The sequence below is a fragment of the Myodes glareolus genome, chromosome X, assembly GCF_982192425.1.
Source record: "Myodes glareolus chromosome X, mMyoGla1.1, whole genome shotgun sequence".
Classification (NCBI taxonomy): Eukaryota; Metazoa; Chordata; class Mammalia; order Rodentia; family Cricetidae; genus Myodes; species Myodes glareolus.
The window spans coordinates 125,821,055-125,838,556 of record NC_142053.1 but is presented as its reverse complement, the minus strand read 5'-3'; the positions used below and the strand labels follow the sequence as shown (position 1 = coordinate 125,838,556).

The following is a 17,502-nucleotide window of genomic DNA, read 5'->3' as shown; positions in this document are numbered from 1 at the left end:
GGAAGTCAGGCAGCAAGCCATGTACAAAATTTTAGGAGATGATCCTTCAGACAGAAGATGCATGTGTTTGAAGAACAGTCACAAAGATAATGTGATTTGAGAAAGGTTGAATGAGGGGCAAAAGGAGTAGAAGATAAGGTGCCACATGCAGAATGTTAGAGCTATTTAGGAGGTAGAATGAGCAAGCTTTAGTAACTGAAGAATCACACATGTGTGTCCAATCTGCAATCTTTAGGCCACATTTAGTCAATAATAGCTATGGATTTGGTCTAACACAAATACTTGCACTTACTTAAAAACATTGTGAGACCTTTTGTATTTTTTTCTTATAATGTGATTGCACAATTAAGTATAAACTGTGTAGATGTCATCGTGTCAAAATATCGAAAGGTTAGACTTACCTGGCAGGGTAACTCCAAGGTATGTTTTGGGCACAAGTGACCAGGCATATGGCAGCAGCTTTCACTGAGGTGGGCAAGGCTTGCATTATAAGGTTGTGGGGGAGGTCCCTTTGACATCTGACGGCTGTCCAGTCTGTCCTCTTGGAACTGGCTCACAAGTACTAGGCTTAATGGGCCTAGACCCAGCAGAAAGATCTGTGCTGGATAGAACCACACCTGAAGTTATGAAATGGAATGACATCACTGAAGGAGACTGAGATGAAAGAGAATGCGAGAGAAAAACTGGGGAAGAGGTACCGACCTGCAGAATGGGCCCAAGAAGAGGTGGAGGGGTGGACCAGATAAGGAAAACCAACTGCGAGTGGGCTCACCAAGGAAGGAAGTGGCCTCCTTGTTAAGAGTGTTAAATCTTGTGGGCAGGAGGAGTTAAGCCCAGGGCAGAAGTGAATGTATTGCTTTAACCATCAGGAAGTCCTGGGCAACCTTCCTAAAAACATTTTCCATGCAGCAATGAGTGCAAGAGGCAGATTGCAGTGGGTTGAAGAACTCGTAGGAGGTACTGAAGTGGAGATGGCCAGTGTAGACAAATTTCTCAAGAAGCTTAGCTGTGAAGAAGAAAGAGGGACAGAGGGAGATGTGGAGGCAGGTAGAGGCTTTTGATTCCCAGATGGGAAAGACTTGAGCTTCTATAAATGGGGACAGGAAGGAGGCAACAAAGAGGGAACGGTTGAGAATATGGGAGATAGAAGGAATGGTTGTTGTGCATGAAAGAGCAAGGATAGACCCCAGATCCCAGGTGGAAACTGGCCTTAAATAGTATAGGAGACCCCTCTTCCTCTCAGGGAGGGAAAGCACTGGTGGTAATGGGCATATAGGTGCATTGAGATTGGTGAAAGGAATGCTTCAGGGAAGTTGAAAGAAATCAACAAAGAGTCCTTAACACACACATAAATGCTGGAGCCAGGTAGAAGCAAATAATACTTATGGCTGGGAGTCAGGGAGGACAGCTCTCAGGAAGGCAGCATTTGATCAGGAGCATGAAATCCAGCATGAATAAAATCAGCAAAGACATAGAGGAGTGAAAAGGCTGGGCATGCAGATGTAATAGTGAACTCGCTTGACAACAGTTGGACAGGAGTGAGAATAACAGTGTGGATACACTGGCATTGGCAGCCATAATAATGTTACCATGTGTTTTTTAAGCCCCAAACCTCTCCTAGTAGATGCTTTAGCATTCATAGATTCATTTAATCCAACCATACCCTATGGGGTGGATATTTCCCCGTTTTGCAGATAAGAAAATGAGTCCCAGAGTGGTAAAGAAATGGATCCCAGCCCAACAAGCTGGTAGGTGGTGGAGCCGGTATTGAAACTCAGGCCTGTTTGAGTCCATCTGTCCAGAAAAGCCAGCTGAGCCCATATGATGAGGGAGCCTTCAGTGCCAACTTGGAGTCTTAACTTTATCCAGCAGACAATGAGGAGCCAAGAGCCAGTGAGCAAAAGAGATTGGTGCTGAAAGGTAAACTTTAGGGAGACTAAAATGGAAAGAGAAGGGGGTTGTCAGAAGGAGAAGCAGCGGGAACCTGTCCTTGGTAAGAGACTGAACTGTCACATTTTCCTCACGACAACCTTAAGAGTTGTGACATTTTCATCACTTTGTAGAGAAGAGGAATGGAGAACTAAGGCTCGGGGCTTGAGACCTGGGTCATGTGATTTCAGTGTGTATGTGGAACAGCGTGTCAGAGGGATCTCCAAGTTGGAGAAGGGTGTGTGCCCGTATGCGTGTGTGTATTCGAGCATGTGCTTGTCTGCCGGGTGGACCACAGTGCCTTCCCCTCCTGTCATCTTTCCTTCTCATCTCTTCCTGATTCCTTTCATTCCTGGATTCCATACTTCTTACAGTCTCTGAACTGAGGAGTCTGGGAATGGGATGTTGCCATTTCCTTGGCTGTCCCCAGAAAAGTCGCCTTTCCATTTCTGAAGCATCTGATCCCCTCCCAGCCCTGCTGTCTATCTTTCCACTCCATGATACTATAGCCCCACGTCAGTGACTGTCATAAGCAGACCGGCCCCTTAGAAATGAGATGTAGAAGCAATTAACAAAATCCCCATTGATCTTATTTCTGTTTTGATTGTTTGCTGGGCATTTGATGTATGTTGTAGTTTTGCAACAGTCCTGGAAGTTGGCAGCATGAGCCCTTTTTTACAGATGAGGTAAACAACTCCCAAGAGGGGCAATACAATGCCCAAGGGCACATAACTAGAAGCACATGTAAACCTGGGTTTAGGCCCAGGTCTCCCTTCCCTTCCCTCTCCTCACCTCTCCTCTCCTCTCCTCTCCTCTCCTCTCCTATTCTTTCTTCCTTATCTCTCTTTATTTCCTCTTCCTTTTGTGGTTCTAGGAGTGGAACCCAGGGCCTTCATGTGATAGGCAAGCACTCTACCATTGGGCTCCATCCCTAACCCATGAACCCAGGTCTTTTTGCTTCTGACACTGTGCACTTCTCATGCTGGATTTCTAAGCATCATTCTTGGTTTTGCTGACCTGGAGTCTTAAGGAAATACAAGTCTGTCCTATAAGGACAGAACCGATTTCTAGCACAAAACCTGGAAGGACTGAGTCTGAGACCTGAAACTCTAAAAGCTCCTGATTTGGGTCCTGACTGTATTTTATACCCAGTTGTGTCTGTGTATCTAACTTCTCTGAGGTTAAGTTCATTTTTAAACTGCCACTTCTGCAGAATTGTTGCAGGGATTCGATGAGATGATACATACAGAGTTCTAGCAGAAAACAGGTTGCTGTTATTATTTATAGGAAAATGAAGGTTGGGGACCTGTCAGAGTCAAAAATTGTGTTTCTGTACTGTGAAGATGACCCTAAGATTAAAGCTGGGTTGGGGAGGGCTATCCATAAGGGTACCAGCCATAGGCTCCTTGGAGACTGTGTTGGGTGTGGCCCTGGATAATGTGTCACACTGGCTTTCCCATTTGGACCCCATCCTAGCCCAACCTCCCAGTTCTGGCCCTTCATGTATCTCCCCTTCTCTGCAAACTAATGTCTCTGCCTCTCTCTGTCACCCCTGCCTGTGGCCTCTACCCTGCCCTTCCTGGCCCCAGGGAAGAGGAGGAGGAGGAAACTGAGGAAGAGGAAGAGGAAGACGCTCACCAGTTCTGCTGTCCGGCCTCCGAATGCAGTAGTCCCTCCTCTCGGTAACTGAGAGGACAAGGGCCATTTTCTATGCAGAAGCAAAAGCCTTAACCAGCCCCCAACCCCTGCCTCTGTGGATCCCTCACGGGACCCTGTCCCCCTGCTTCAGGAACCAGATGGGCAAGCATCATGCTCTTTCTTCCCTGACCTCCTTCTTGGAATTTCTCCCCACCCCTGCTGTCTCCCCTAGGCTCTAGCCCTTGAATTAAAGAGCTGGAGTCCTAGATTTTACTAAAATGTGGGAGATGCAGAGCTTGGAGCTTGAAGCTTGGAACCTGGACCCTCTTGCACCCATACCCCCACTTCCCAGGCACCCTGGAGCCTGTTACTACTGGAGAGGTCTCCAAATGACACCCCAAGGACCTACCTCTGTCCTCTGTGAGCACAAACAGAGACGCAGGGTGCCTAGGGCTCAGAGGACCAGACGGGAGCAGGAACCCAGCCTGCCTAGTTCCCCGTCACTCATTCCCTTGCTGTGGCCATAGCTGCCATTTTCTCCACTGCTTGAAGGCCTCACCTCATACCCTCTCCCCAACCCCATCACGCCCATAGCGCTCTGTAAACATGATCAGGAGGGAAAGGCCTTTCAGCATGTGTGTTGCTATGTATAAAGAAATTTCCATCAATAAAAGCTGATCTCTTCTCTCTGTCTGATGTATGTTCCACCCCACCCCATCTCCCTGTCTCCATTCCCACCAGAACTTTGCCTTTTTTCCTCACCGGGGCTGGTAATGGGCTGGAAGACAGAGTAGGGTCTGATTTGTGGCGTTGTCAACACCTAAAAGGCATTCAATCAATAAATGTATGAATGTCTCCCAGCATGAGCACACCTGTTACTGTCTTCAGGGCACTAGCCAAAGGCGTCTTTGAAATGGCTAATCTTGGACATGGCCCTTGACTTCTGACTTCTGTGATTTTTATATATATATATATATATATATATATATATATATATATATATATATAATATCTCCATATCCCATAGAGAAGGTGGTTTGCCTAGGGTCACTAGAATTCTTCCAGCTCTGATGTTCTGAATCTGAGATGCTACCACCATTTTAAGAAGCTGTAATTATGACCTTTGAAAATATGATGATTTGGGGAACATACTTCATGCAATTCTATGATTTCATGAAATTCTATTATTTTTCTTTCTACAGTGGTATGATTTTTGGATTCTCCAATCCTATGATCTTAGATTTCATAATTCTAACATTCAAAAATTCTGATGATGTGATTTTAATATTAGGATTCCTTGTTTCTGATACTGTAATGTTAGGATCTCTGAGAGGAAGCCATTTCCCCAACATGACTGTAAACTTCTCCTTGACTTGGCTGGAAGTGAAGACTCTTCAAAGCAGTGGTTCTCAATCCGTGGGTCACCTAAGAACATCGGAAAACAGAGATATTTACATTACAATTCCTAACAGTAGCACAATCACAGCTAGGAAATAGTAATGAAAATAATTTCATAGTGGGGGTCCCCACAACATGAGAAGCTGTATTAAAGGGTGGCAGCATAGGAAGGTTGGGGACCACTGCTTTAAAGGGTGCTATGGGGAAAGAAGACAGTGGCTCTTATGGATCTGAGCTCCCCCTTCCATGATGTGTTTATATTAGGAAATGGAAAGGTGAGTGGGGAATGGAGGATGAAGGGTAAGAATTGGGTCTCAAGTATTGGCAAAGATTTGATTAGATGACAAGAGGTGAGAAGACATTACAGGGAATAGAATAGGGACCCATATTGGGAAAACACCCACTGGGGCGCTCTAGGGTCAAGTTGGGGAATGGTGAGTAATTGCTGTGTTCAAATGTCTCTCCAGGGTGTATGAGTCTAGGTGACATGTAACTGGGAGAAGGAGATCACCTATGCTTTATTTGAGTAGAAATAGAAGGAAGTGGGCAGGGGTACCTGAATGGAGGAAGAGGGTAAGTCAATGACAGATGGTCATCCTGGGAACTGTAAGAGTGCTAACTCCTATTTAGACAACTGAATTGGCTCGATCCAACAGGGTCTGTGCTGTGGGAAGGGAGCAGGCTTAATATCTGTTGTGAGAAAAATCTGCCTCCATGTGTCTGTGTGTGTGTGTGTGTGTGTGAGGCTGCACAGGTCTCACAGTAGTGAGAGTCTGTATGAGCTTTTACTTTTCTAAGGAATTCTGAACATACGAGGTTTCCAACCTGAAAGTCTCTATGTGCCCAATGAATGTAATCATAAGAGTGAGATATGATTGACTTTTAAACATGGGGCTGTTGCTCTTGGGGTAAGTTTATCAATTTATCAGGCAGATAGTTATACACATACATTACCTGCAGATGTAGGGAACAAGGTGACTGAGCAACAGATGTATGCTAGGTCCTGACTTGGGCATGGTAACTCCCATGAAAGTGAATCACACCAGACCACTACTCTTGGAAAAGAGACACGGCGATCAAGAGTGTGCAGTGCATACTTCAAGAGAGAATTACGTTAGCTGGTGGTAAGGGTCACCAGGAGATGGGTGAGAACAAGACACAAAGGAGACAATACCTGATTTTGTTGGGCTCTGGGCGGGTGAGAGTGAGTCAGAATTGAATTGGCTAGAAGATCTGCCTGCTCAGGGTACACAAAATGAAGATGAGCTCATCTAGGACAGTTAAGTCCAAAGGTGAAATGAAGAAAAGACATTTTGGACAGGAAAAAATAAAGCAAGTCTGTGTGTGAAAGCCCAGAAAGATGATGGATGAGCTTGCTATAGAGGAATTGCAAGTAGCCTTTTGTTCCCTGTTTGGAACATACAGGCCAGAGTGAGAGGCAGTAGGAAGTGCTGGGGTGGGGGCAGCGTGGATCTTTGTGCTACAAAGTGCAACTTTTGCGTAGGAAATAGGGAAGTTTTCAAAAGAGACTCAACTTTCACTGCCCGGGGTTCACCTGGATCTGTGGGATTGGATGGTTCTTAAAACTTGTTTGTAAAGTTCGCCCCAGCTCTGTGGATCTCATGTACAAATACATGAGTCATTGTTCTTAAATGGAGGAGCTTTTCCCATCTAACTTCAGGCTTTCCTGCTTTCACAAATACTTAACTGATGTCTAGTCCCTTGTGTGCCACTATGGGAAGAACTGGAGAGATGGATGGCGCAGGGACCCCACAGTGGAAGGGGACATGAAGAACGTGAGCCCTGTATGCAGACTTACTGTTTTCTGTGTGTGGAGGTAGGGATTGAACTCAAAACTTGGAGATGCTAAGCAAATGCTCTGCCTCTTAGCCATACTACCTGCCTCGTGTGTTCAGATATGGTTTCTTTTGAGTCTTGGCTCCACTACTACTTAGAGTAGACTTTTTTTACAACTGAGTTCATGTCTCTGTGCCTCAGATTCTCATCTGTGCTATATCCCCTTCAGGGAGAAAACCCAGAATTTGCACAGTTGCTAGACCTAGTGAAAAGAATAAATAAGTTGCAACTAATATGTTTCAAAGGTTACGAATGAGCAGATCCAGGATTCCAACCCAGGTCTTTGGGCTCCCGGAATCTGCTTTCCCACTGGTTTACCTGCTCAGCCCTCAGGTTAGTGGTTAGCTAATCCAGGATGAATTTGGGATTGGATTCTCTGTGGCACTGGACTGGACAGCAAAAACATCTTGCAGAAGAGCTTTGAGAAGCAGTCGCCGCTGCTCCTTGGTATCCCCTGCCACTCTGTTAGCGCTAACCTCTTTGCCCAATCTTTTCCCTCTAGAACCTAAAGCCATTGGCTCCATATCCATACCCTCACCTCCTTGTTTTCTTGTCTCTGACTTCACGTCGCTTCCCTTTCCAACCTAAGTTGTCATGGGGATAGTTTTCAGCAACCTTGCTTTCCTCTTGCCCTCATCTTATGGTATCCATAGCAACAGTCTCCATTCATTTCCATGGCAACTGCATTCTGATCCCATTCCCTGCTGAATTCCTGGCTCTGGGCAGTACCAATAAAGAGAAGGAGGGAGAGAAGACATCCCCACAGTAAACAGTAGTAGCATCTGGAAAGGGTCAGTGCCCCTTCCTTTGTTGTGGTCAGGCTAGCCTCGAGTCCCTAGAAGGCATCCTATCCTTCTTCTCCTATCTTAAAGCCTTGGCTTACAAGATTCCCTTACTTTCATCTCTACTAGTTCCTCCTAGGCAAAGCACAGTCCATGAGCTTCCTCTCCCAGGAAGACTTCAAGACAGCAGGAGGGCCAGCACAGGCTTTGGGTCTGAATCTACATCCTGCCATTACTAGCTCTGTGACCTTTGTCAGTTAGTTTCCTTCTTAGAGCAGTTTTCTTCCTCTGTAAAACAGGAATCCTAATTCTCCCCTTGTGTTTGCCATGCAGATTAAATAATGTGTGGAAAATGCCTGACACACGGTAGGTGCATAGTTAAGTGCTAGTTTATTTTTATTCTGCTCAGCCACCCCCAAGCAGAAGGAATCTCTCTCCTTTACTCCCCCATCACTTCCTGTATTCCCCAGCCTTGATAACTTTCCACTTTGTTCTGTGGTTATTTGTGTAGCGTGGCTTATTCTCCCCCTCTGCAAAGAATGCTCTCATTTCCCCCTACAGAACAGGCCAGCAGGCAGTGTGTGTTTGTGTCTACATGTATTCATGTCTACTTCCGCGTGGCTATGGATGCGTCTGTGATGTTATACTTATCCGTGTGTGTGTGTGTGTGTGTGTGTGTGTGTGTGTGTGTGTGTGTTTGGGAAGGGGGATAGTTTTCAGGTGATTGGCCTGTCACTAAAGTGTTTTAGTGTTTAGGGGCTCTGACTTGAGGGGTTCCACACCTCCAGATTCTTCAGCAGAATGTATGATAGCAGGAGCAACCCTTCAAGCAATTTTCTTTTCTTTTTTTTTTTTTTTTGGCCAGTCTCTCCAATGGGAAGCTGTGCTGCCACCCCACGACTCCTGCCACTGTTCCCTTTGTAATCAAAATGGAGCTAGTTCTCAAGAGAGGAATTACCAAGAAGCAGAGAACCCAGAGCAGCACAGGGCTGGGAGTAGGAGAGACACTGAAAGATCATTAGAGGGCAGTCTGATCTCTGAGTTTGCATCCTGGCCTTCTTAGTAGCTATGTATGACCATGAGTTACAGTTATATCAACTCTACCTCTCTGCATTATGAAGGGGGCTAACAGTGCCTGTCGCAGGGGGGCAAAGATGGCTGCAGAGCCCTCCAGTACCATGAAGGAGGGGCATGTCTGTAAGGTAACCTGTGTGAAAGAGGAAAACTGGTGTGGAAGGGCACACTTGAGCTAAATACTGAATGAAGCGTAGCCAGGTTTAGGTGTGGTATACAGTTCAGGCCAAGTAAGGAAGACGGAGGTTGTTCTATTGATGATAAGTTAGGTTCCATCCTTTCTATGTTCATCTCAATCGGATCAAAAGCCTAAGTCTTTATGATAGGCTCAATGTCCCTTGTATTATTTTGCTTTTTGTTGCTATAATAAAACTCAAAGCACAAACAACTTGGGGAGAAAAGGGTTTATTTCATCGTGGACTTCCAGGTAACAGTCCATTATTGAGGGAAGTCAGAGCAGGACCTCAGGGCAGAAACTTGGAGGCAGGAACCGAAAGAGAAACTGGCTTGTTGTCCATGGCTTGCTCTGCCTGCTTTCTTACACACCCCAGGACCACCTGCCCAAGGTGGCACCATCCATAGTGGGATGGGCTCTCCCACATCAATCATCAACCAAGAAAATGCCCACATATATGCCCACACGCCAATCTGATAAGGGCAAATCCTCAGCTGAAGCTCCTCGTTTCCAGGTGACTCTTTCTTGTGTCAAGCTGACAAAAACTAACTAGTACAATTCTCGCCGCCCATCTTAGATCTCTCATTACTCTCTTGTTCACTGTGTTCTGGCTATACTGTCTTTTTTGTTGCTCTTTAAACGTGTAGACATGCTGTACTGACTACTCTCTTGCCTCAGACAGCTACACAGCTCACTCCCTCATCTCCATCAGGCTTCTGCTTCTATGGCATTCCCCCTACCCTGGGCTTTCCTGGACACCACATCTAAAATAACACATTTGGCTGGGTTTATGGCTCAGTGGAAAGAGTTTGCTGGGCCTGCATAATTCACTGAGTTCTATCCCTAGCCTGTCTCTGCTGTCTCTTTGTGTCTCTGTCTGTATCGCTCTCTTTCTCTTTTACACACACATGCACACATGATTAAAACAGCACCTCTTTTTTTTTAATGGTTTGTTGAGACAGGGTTTCTCTGTATAATAGTCCTGACTGTCCTGGAACTCACGCTGTAGACCAGGCTGACCTCGAACTCACAGAGATCCACCTCTGCCTCCCTAGTGCTGGGATTAAAGGCATATCCACCACCACCCAGCAAAACAGCACCTTTTTATACTCTGCTTTATTGTCCATCTTAGCTCTACTTGAAATGATAGATATTTGCTTCTTCCTCCCTCCCTCCCTCCTTCCTTCCTTTCTTTTGTCTGTTTTCCTCACTATAATATTACCACATGAAGAAATAATTTGATGACTTTGTTTTTTAATTGATTTCTGGTGCTTAGTGCTGTGCACAACACATGGAAAGTGCTTGGTTATTGCTTATTGAGTGAATTATAGGGAGCTGTGGCAGGGTTTGATGAGAAAGCAAGATGGGCTAATTTGTATGTTTCAACGTTCTCACTCTCCACAGGTTAGAGAAGAGATTTGCAAATAAGACTGAAGTGTGTGGTATAAATTCGGGTGAGAGTCTTATTGGAGCAACCGCCAAGAACACTTATTCACTGACTCCCCCATACCAGAAATACCTACTCTGGCCTAGGCCCCATACCCTTTGCCAGCCAGATAGGAATTTACCAAATTCTCTTCCTATGCTGGAAGACTGAGAGTTGTGCACTCTTTGCCAAAGCTAATCTGTGCCAGCAATCTGTGTCCCGTGCAAAGGTAGGGGCTCTGAGTGAGGTCAGGGTCAGTGGTCACTTCTGGCTAGTGGCAAGATGCAGGGGGCTTCTCAGTAGATTCATGACTTAAATCCTAACAGAACTAGCACGTAGGGCATTTCTCAGATTGCACTAGCAGAAACGATGGGGATGACCTCGGGAGTGGAAGATAGTGTATGAGCAGTTTGGGAGGTAAGGGGTTGAAAAACATTTGAGAAAAACAGAATCTGGGCCTGGGTGGATTAGATTAGGGGTTGCTTAATGACTGAGAGCATGAACAGCCAGGCAGTGGTGGTGCACGCCGTTGATCCCCACACATGGGAGGCAGAGGCAGGCAGATCTCTGTGAGTTCGAGGCCAGCATGGGCTACAGAGAGTGTGAACTCTGAAGTCATGCTGCTTGGATTTGAATCCTGCTTGTATTGTTGGTAGCTAACCTCACCGGGCTTTGTTTTCTATATAAAATGAAGACAAATAACAACTTCATAGGATTGTTAGAAGGAACAACCATACTGAGTATGAAGTGGTGAGAACCTAAATACTAAGTGTTCTAGAAGCATTCATCGTCTGTTGAACCTTCGAGAGGGCTTCAATGCCAGAGTGATTGGGAATTGGACTAACTCATAGACAGTGAAAACTGTGGATGTTTTGTGGATAGAGGAGGTAGTTGAACAAAGCTGGGTTTGAAGTGTGTACTGGTAAGGGAGAGGCTTGGGAAGTTGGTGAGCGGGATTCTGTCATCCTGAGGGAGACAGGAGGAGTATCTTTGATACTGGGCTGGGTCTGACTAGTGGAGGGTGGCATCAGGGGCCTCCAGGGTTTGAGAGGAAGGAGAACTTGGGGTGGAAAGCAGTCCTTCAGTCTAGTACTTGGGAGGGTGGAGGATGAACAGTGAGTGAGAGTTCCCACCAGGGCTGAGCCCAGCTCCACTGCCCTAACCTCCAGCACAGGGAGCTGGCAGGCCCCAGACAGCTCAAGATCTTGTGCTAGTCGGTAACCCGTTCCACCTAGCCAACTTGCCCTTGCCTTGCACCCTGGCCTCTGCCAATAGAGGCTGAGGAGAGGCCCTTTAATCGTTTTACTAGCCAGGAGCTTCCACAGCCTTTAATACTTCCCCCAGATTAAAAAAAAAATCGTTCTTTTAGCCCAGCCACACCCATTCTCCCACAACCTCCTCCACCCCTCAGCCTTCCTGGTTCTCCCCACCTCTGTGCTCCTCACCATGCCCTGGAGCTCTGCCGCCACCTGGGTTCCCTGGCAGCCTGGTTGCCATGGCACTGTGGGAGCAGGTCTGGCAGAACAACAGCTCTAGGTAACCCCAGCAGGCAAGACCTGGGACCCAGCTCCAGCCACCTTTCTGCTTGAGAACCCCCTGCCCTCCTCCCCCAGCTGAGCAGAGGAGGACATGAGGAGAAAAAGGAAGCTTCCCCGCAGGGCAGCTCTTTACCTGTGAGGATGCTGAATGGGAGGCACTTCCCACTGTGGCCCAGCCTGTGCCTTCACCCTGCCCTCTCACCAGCAGCAGCAGCAGAAGCAGCAGCAGCAGTAACAGCAGCAGTAACAGCAGCCGCAGCACCAGCAGCAGCCTGGGAACCCTGGGAACTGGCCAGGCCTGGACTCCAGGCTGCTAAGGGCAGGGGCAGGGCACAGGGGCAGGGCTGGGTGGGGGAGGGGATAACCTGGATGGGCAGGGTACAGGAATCATCAAAGAGGGATGGGAGGGGGCTATATGTCAAGGAAACTGGTCTGGGGTAGTTCTGGGAAATCACTGCATGGAGTTAGGAGGGGCTAGAGCTGGGAGGAGAAGAGGTCTAGGGAGGGGGCAACTAGGCCATCAGGGGAAGGAAGATTTGAGATTGGAGCAACTAGGGACAGGAACGGGAGGAGACTAGGTGTAGGGTTGTGACTGGACCAAATTGTGAGGAGTCTGGTTAGGCCTGAGAACAAACTGAGAAAACCCCCTTGAGGGAATGGTGTCTCAGAACGGAGTTATGGAGATGGGGCTCTAAAGGGAAGGAACTGAAAGGGAATGAAGATAAACAAGGGTGCTTGAGGGAAGGAATGGTACAGGCAGTAAGGATACAGACTGAAGGTCTCTTAAATGTTCGGGTCCCTAGGTATCCAAGGAAATGGGAGAAGATGGGGTTGGGGCAAGATCTAGTTTACTCGCTCAGTTGGGCCTAGCAAGTCTCTCTCCTGTTGCCACATCCTGGCTTATTTTATCTCATCCCCACAGTGTGGAGGGTGATGCCCCAGGCAGTGACCTGAGCACAGCGGTTGATAGTCCTGGGAGCCAACCCCCCTACCGACTGAGCCAGCTACCCCCAACCAGCAGCCACATGGGGGGCCCCCCTGCTGGGGTGGGCCTTCCTTGGGCTCAGAGGGCACGCCTCCAGCCAGCCAGTGTCGCCTTGAGGAAGCAGGAGGAGGAGGAGATAAAGCGCTCCAAGGCCCTGTCAGACAGCTATGAACTCTCCACAGACCTACAGGACAAGAAGGTGCAGAAGAGATGCTCCGGTTGAAAATGGGAGTGGGATACAGAGAGAGCCAAAGGAGGGGGGTTGGGGTGTGGTACTTGAGGGTGGTATTAAGGGAGGAACAGTAAGGTTGGACCTGGAGAAGACTGGCTCCAGGACCTGTCATTCACATTCACTGCACATACACTGAGTCTTCTATTCACTTAGCAGACATTATTGCGCTCCAATGATGGAGTCCGAAAGATGAATGAGACCTGCATCCAGCCTTCAAAGACATGCAGTCTAAGAGGGGAGGCACACACATAACTTGCCAATTTCACAGTGTGATGCAATACACTGTCTGGAGGGGCTGGGGTGGGGAGAAAAGGGAGGGAGGGAAGGGAGAACAGTACACAAGATTTCAGAAAAATAGAGCCTGGAAGGGCAGTTATCAACACGTTAATTATGACTATGCCTAGATGTTTGGACTGCAGGTGAACCCTCCCTCACTCCCTCCTGTCTTTCCTTCCTTCCTGCTTTTCTCTTACTCTGATTCTCTTTCTTCAACGTCCTACTCTTCATTTATTGTTTCCTTTCTTTCATTTTTTTTTGGTTTCTCTAAGCTTTTTCTGATTTCAAATTATATACGTTTATTTTTGTCCCCTGTGATTACATACACTTTGGGATTATAAGTGAGAAAACACTGGGCACACAGCCTGTCATGACTTCTTCCAGCAGTTAGTTATGACTTGAGCGGGGTATGGTTGAGGACCAAGGCCATGAGGCTCTGGCAACTTTCTGAACTTGTTCCTCTGACAGGTGGAAATGCTGGAGAGGAAGTATGGGGGCTCCTTCCTGAGCCGCAGGGCTGCCAGGACCATCCAGACAGCTTTTCGCCAGTATCGTATGAATAAGAACTTTGAGCGGCTGCGCAGCTCAGCTTCAGAGAGCCGCATGTCCCGCCGCATCATCTTGTCCAACATGCGGATGCAGTTCTCTTTTGAGGAGTACGAAAAAGCACAGAACCCTGCATACTTCGAGGGCAAGCCTGCCTCACTGGACGAGGGTGCCATGGCTGGTGCCCGGAGCCACCGGCTTGACCGGGGTCTCCCCTATGGAGGCTCCTGTGGTGGGGGCATCGATGGTGGTGGAAGTTCAGTCACCACATCTGGAGAGTTTTCTAATGACATCACAGAGCTCGAGGACTCCTTCTCCAAACAGGTCAGGAGCCCTGAAAGGGGCCTTTCTTCTCCATTCCCAGGCTCTGGCTGCTTCTCCTGCTTCTTTACCTATTTTCCAAACTGCAAGAATTTGCACTACTGAGCACTTAATAGCAACAAACAGCAGCGATTTTAATTGAGACTTTGAGAATGGTGAGGGAGAATTGTTACCATGAGAAAAAATTACAGCTGAGTGTCTACCTGCAATTGAAGCATTGGCAGGACTGAGGCAGGAGGATTAGGAACACCTATGTTAAAAAAAAAAAACCTAAGGCAGTGATGTAGTTGAGTAGTAGGAGCGCTTGTCTGGTATGTCCCAGGTCCAGTACTGTTAGGTATGCCCCAGGTCCTGTACTGTTAGGTATGCCCCAGGTCCAGTACTGTTAGGTATGTCCCAGGTCCTGTACTGTTAGGTATGTCCCAGGTCCAGTACTGTTAGGTATGTCCCAGGTCCTGTACTGTTAGGTATGTCCCAGGTCCTGTACTGTTAGGTATGTCCCAGGTCCAGTACTGTTAGGGAAAAAACTGTGCTGCTAAAACAAACATGTTAGGATATGGGTCCCAGTAAGATGGCTCAGCGGGTGAAGGCGCTTGCTGCCAAGCTTGATGACCTAAATTTGGTCTCCAGAACCCCCACTGTGGAAGGAGAGAACAGATCGTTTATTTTGATTATTTTTATGTTTGTGTATCTGTGCGTGTGTGCCAGGTGTGTACAGTTGCCCAAGGAGGCTAGCAAAGAATGTCAGGTTCCCTGGAGCTAGAGTTAAAGGCGGTTATGAGGTATCTGGCATGGGTGCTGGGAGCCAAACTCCAGTCTTCTGCAACAGCAGGTATATATTCTTAACCGCTGAGCCATTTGTCCAGTCCATCAAAACGGATTTATAAAAAGATTTATTTATTTTCTTTTATATGTTTGGGTGTTTTGCCTACATGTATGCATGTGTACCTGATACCTGTTGCATTCAAAAGAGGGTGTCTGATCCCATGAAACTGGAATTATGAATGATTGTGAGCCACCCATGGGTACTGGGAACCAAACTTGGGTTCTGTAAAAGACTAACAAGTGCTCTTAACTGTTGTGCTGCTAGTTTTATATCAAATTGACAGATAGAGTCATTTCAGAAGATGAAACCTTAGTTGAGAAAATGCCCATATCAGGTTGGTCTGTGGGCAAGCCTGTGCTGCATTTCCTTGATTGATGACTGATGCTGAAGGGCCCAGTTCACTGTGGGCTGTGCCACCCCTGGGCTGGTGGTCTTGGGTGCTATAAGAAAGCAGGTTGAGCCAGGAGGTGGTGACGCACGCCTTTAATCCCAGCACTCAGAAGACAGAGGCAGGCGGATCTCTGAGTTCGAGGCCAGCCTGGTGTACAGAGTGAGTTCCAGAACAGCCAAGGCTACACAGAGAACCCCTGTCTCGAAAAACTAAACCAAACCAAACAAAAGGAAGGAAAGAAGGAAGGAAGGAAGGAAGGAAGGAAGGAAGGAAGGAAGGAAGGAAGGAAGGAAGGAAGGAAACTGAGCCAAGTCATGAGGAGCAAGCCAGTAAGCAGCACTTTTCCATGGCTTTTACATCAGCTCCTGCCTCGAGTTTCTGGTCTGACTTCCATGGATGATGGACTACACATTGTAAAATGAAATAAACCCTTTCCTCCACAAGTTGCTTTTGGTCATAGTTTTATCACAGCAATAGAAACCCTAACTAAAATAGAAATTGGTACAAGGTTCACGGGATATTGCTGTGACAAACGTGACCATGTTTTCAGAAGGATTGTGAAAGGACTTTGAAACTTTTGGCTAGAAAAATAACAACAGATGAGCCAGCTCTCTCTCCAGCCCTAAGAAATGATTCTTGAAAGTTTTCCTCTAACCTGCACATACGCACATGTGCATGTACACATGTGCACGCACACACATACACACATTAAATGCAATAAAGCAATAAAAATGAGTATATAGAACAAAGAAGAAAACAGAAAGTTCCCACTGTTTGAAATTTGATATAATAGCAAATAAAGGCTTTACTGACAGATAGTGAGTACCTGCTGGATGCCAGGTACTCTGTATACTTCACAACAGATCTGTAAGGTAGAGGAGACTAGGCTGAGACTTGAGCTCTGGTCCATATTTTCCAGGATCTTCCAGTCTGGTAGACAATAGAAGACATATAGGTGCATGGTCATCACCTAAAACAGAATGTGTTCAGAACCAGCAGGGATTCTGGGAGGACAAGAGAAGTTTCTTGAAGAAAACAGCATTGTAACTAGGCTTTACAGGACTGAAAAGATGTAGCTAGTTAGAGATGTTGAAGGGGGCATTGTTTGCTCAGGGCATCAGCAAAAACCATGGAGCTGGGAATGAACATGGCAGTGAGTAGAACGGGAGGTCGTTCTAAGCTGAGGGTATTTTAGCATAGCTTCCCAGGTGAAAATCCCAGTTGTGCCAGTTCCCAGCTGTATGACCTCGGGCAAACAGTTTTACCTTCTGAGCAACAAAAAGGAGATAAAGTTTTTTTTTTGTGTGTGCTGTTTGAGAGCTGTGGTGAAAAATGCATCTCAACCAGGTACCACGGGGAAAGCACCTGGCATGTGGTAACTGCTAAGTTAGTTGTTTTTTTTTTTCTCCTAAAACTGAGGAGGTACTTGGTTGAAATTTTTGAGTGAATGAAGCTTTATAGAAGAAATCCCTGTGACCCAAACTCTGTTATCTGACCCTATCATTGGCCTATGCATACTTCTCTGAGGCTAGCGAACAGATGGAGGGAAGGAAAGAAGTACGAAGGGAAGAGCTGTATCATCCTCCCATTCATTTCTATGATAATTAAGCACCTTTTCTGTGTCAAGCAGTAGCTGATCTAAAATAGTAACTGCACTTGCACCTATTCCTCAAGGGAAGAATAGAGAACAGGAGAATACCACCTGATGGAAGATGCAGAAGAACCAGGCCTAATCCTAGCACTCCATGCTGTCTATGTCAGGGGTGGGGAAAATGTATTACTTACCTATTTCTGTACAGAAAACTACCCCCAAATTTAGTAACTTTAAAGTGACCTTAGGGGCCAGTGAGATGACTCAGTGGGCAAAGGCACTTGCTGTGCAAGCCTGTTGACTAGAATTCAATCCCTGGAGCCTATGTAAGGTAGAAAGAGAGGAACCAGTGCCACAAAGTTGTCCTCTGACCTTTACATACATGCTGTGGCTTACGTGCCCACACTCTTATAATATGTGCTCACAGGCACAGTGATAATACATTTTTAAACAAATTTTTAAAATCTGACATTAGAACTGAGCTGAATAGAGTCACATTGAATAGCCTAGGTTGGCC

General features: G+C 46.7%; 1 protein-coding gene and 1 long non-coding RNA gene across 5 annotated transcripts in view; both read left to right on the top strand.

Annotated features, from left to right (window-relative positions):
* Nucleotides 1-17,502, top strand: part of Iqsec2 (IQ motif and Sec7 domain ArfGEF 2) — a 79,022-nt gene that overhangs the window by 42,118 nt on the left and 19,402 nt on the right. For all 4 annotated transcript variants that reach the window (XM_087902785.1, XM_087902786.1, XM_087902787.1 and 1 more), the window contains 2 exons: nucleotides 12,740-13,001; nucleotides 13,779-14,180. In XM_087902785.1, the coding sequence (XP_087758911.1) occupies nucleotides 12,740-13,001; nucleotides 13,779-14,180 (664 nt within the window). The remainder of the gene's footprint in view (nucleotides 1-12,739; nucleotides 13,002-13,778; nucleotides 14,181-17,502) is intronic.
* LOC146889064 (uncharacterized) lies at nucleotides 1,755-4,252 on the top strand. Its single transcript, XR_015736940.1, has 2 exons — nucleotides 1,755-1,920; nucleotides 3,519-4,252. It is a non-coding gene; the product is annotated as an uncharacterized LOC146889064 (long non-coding RNA).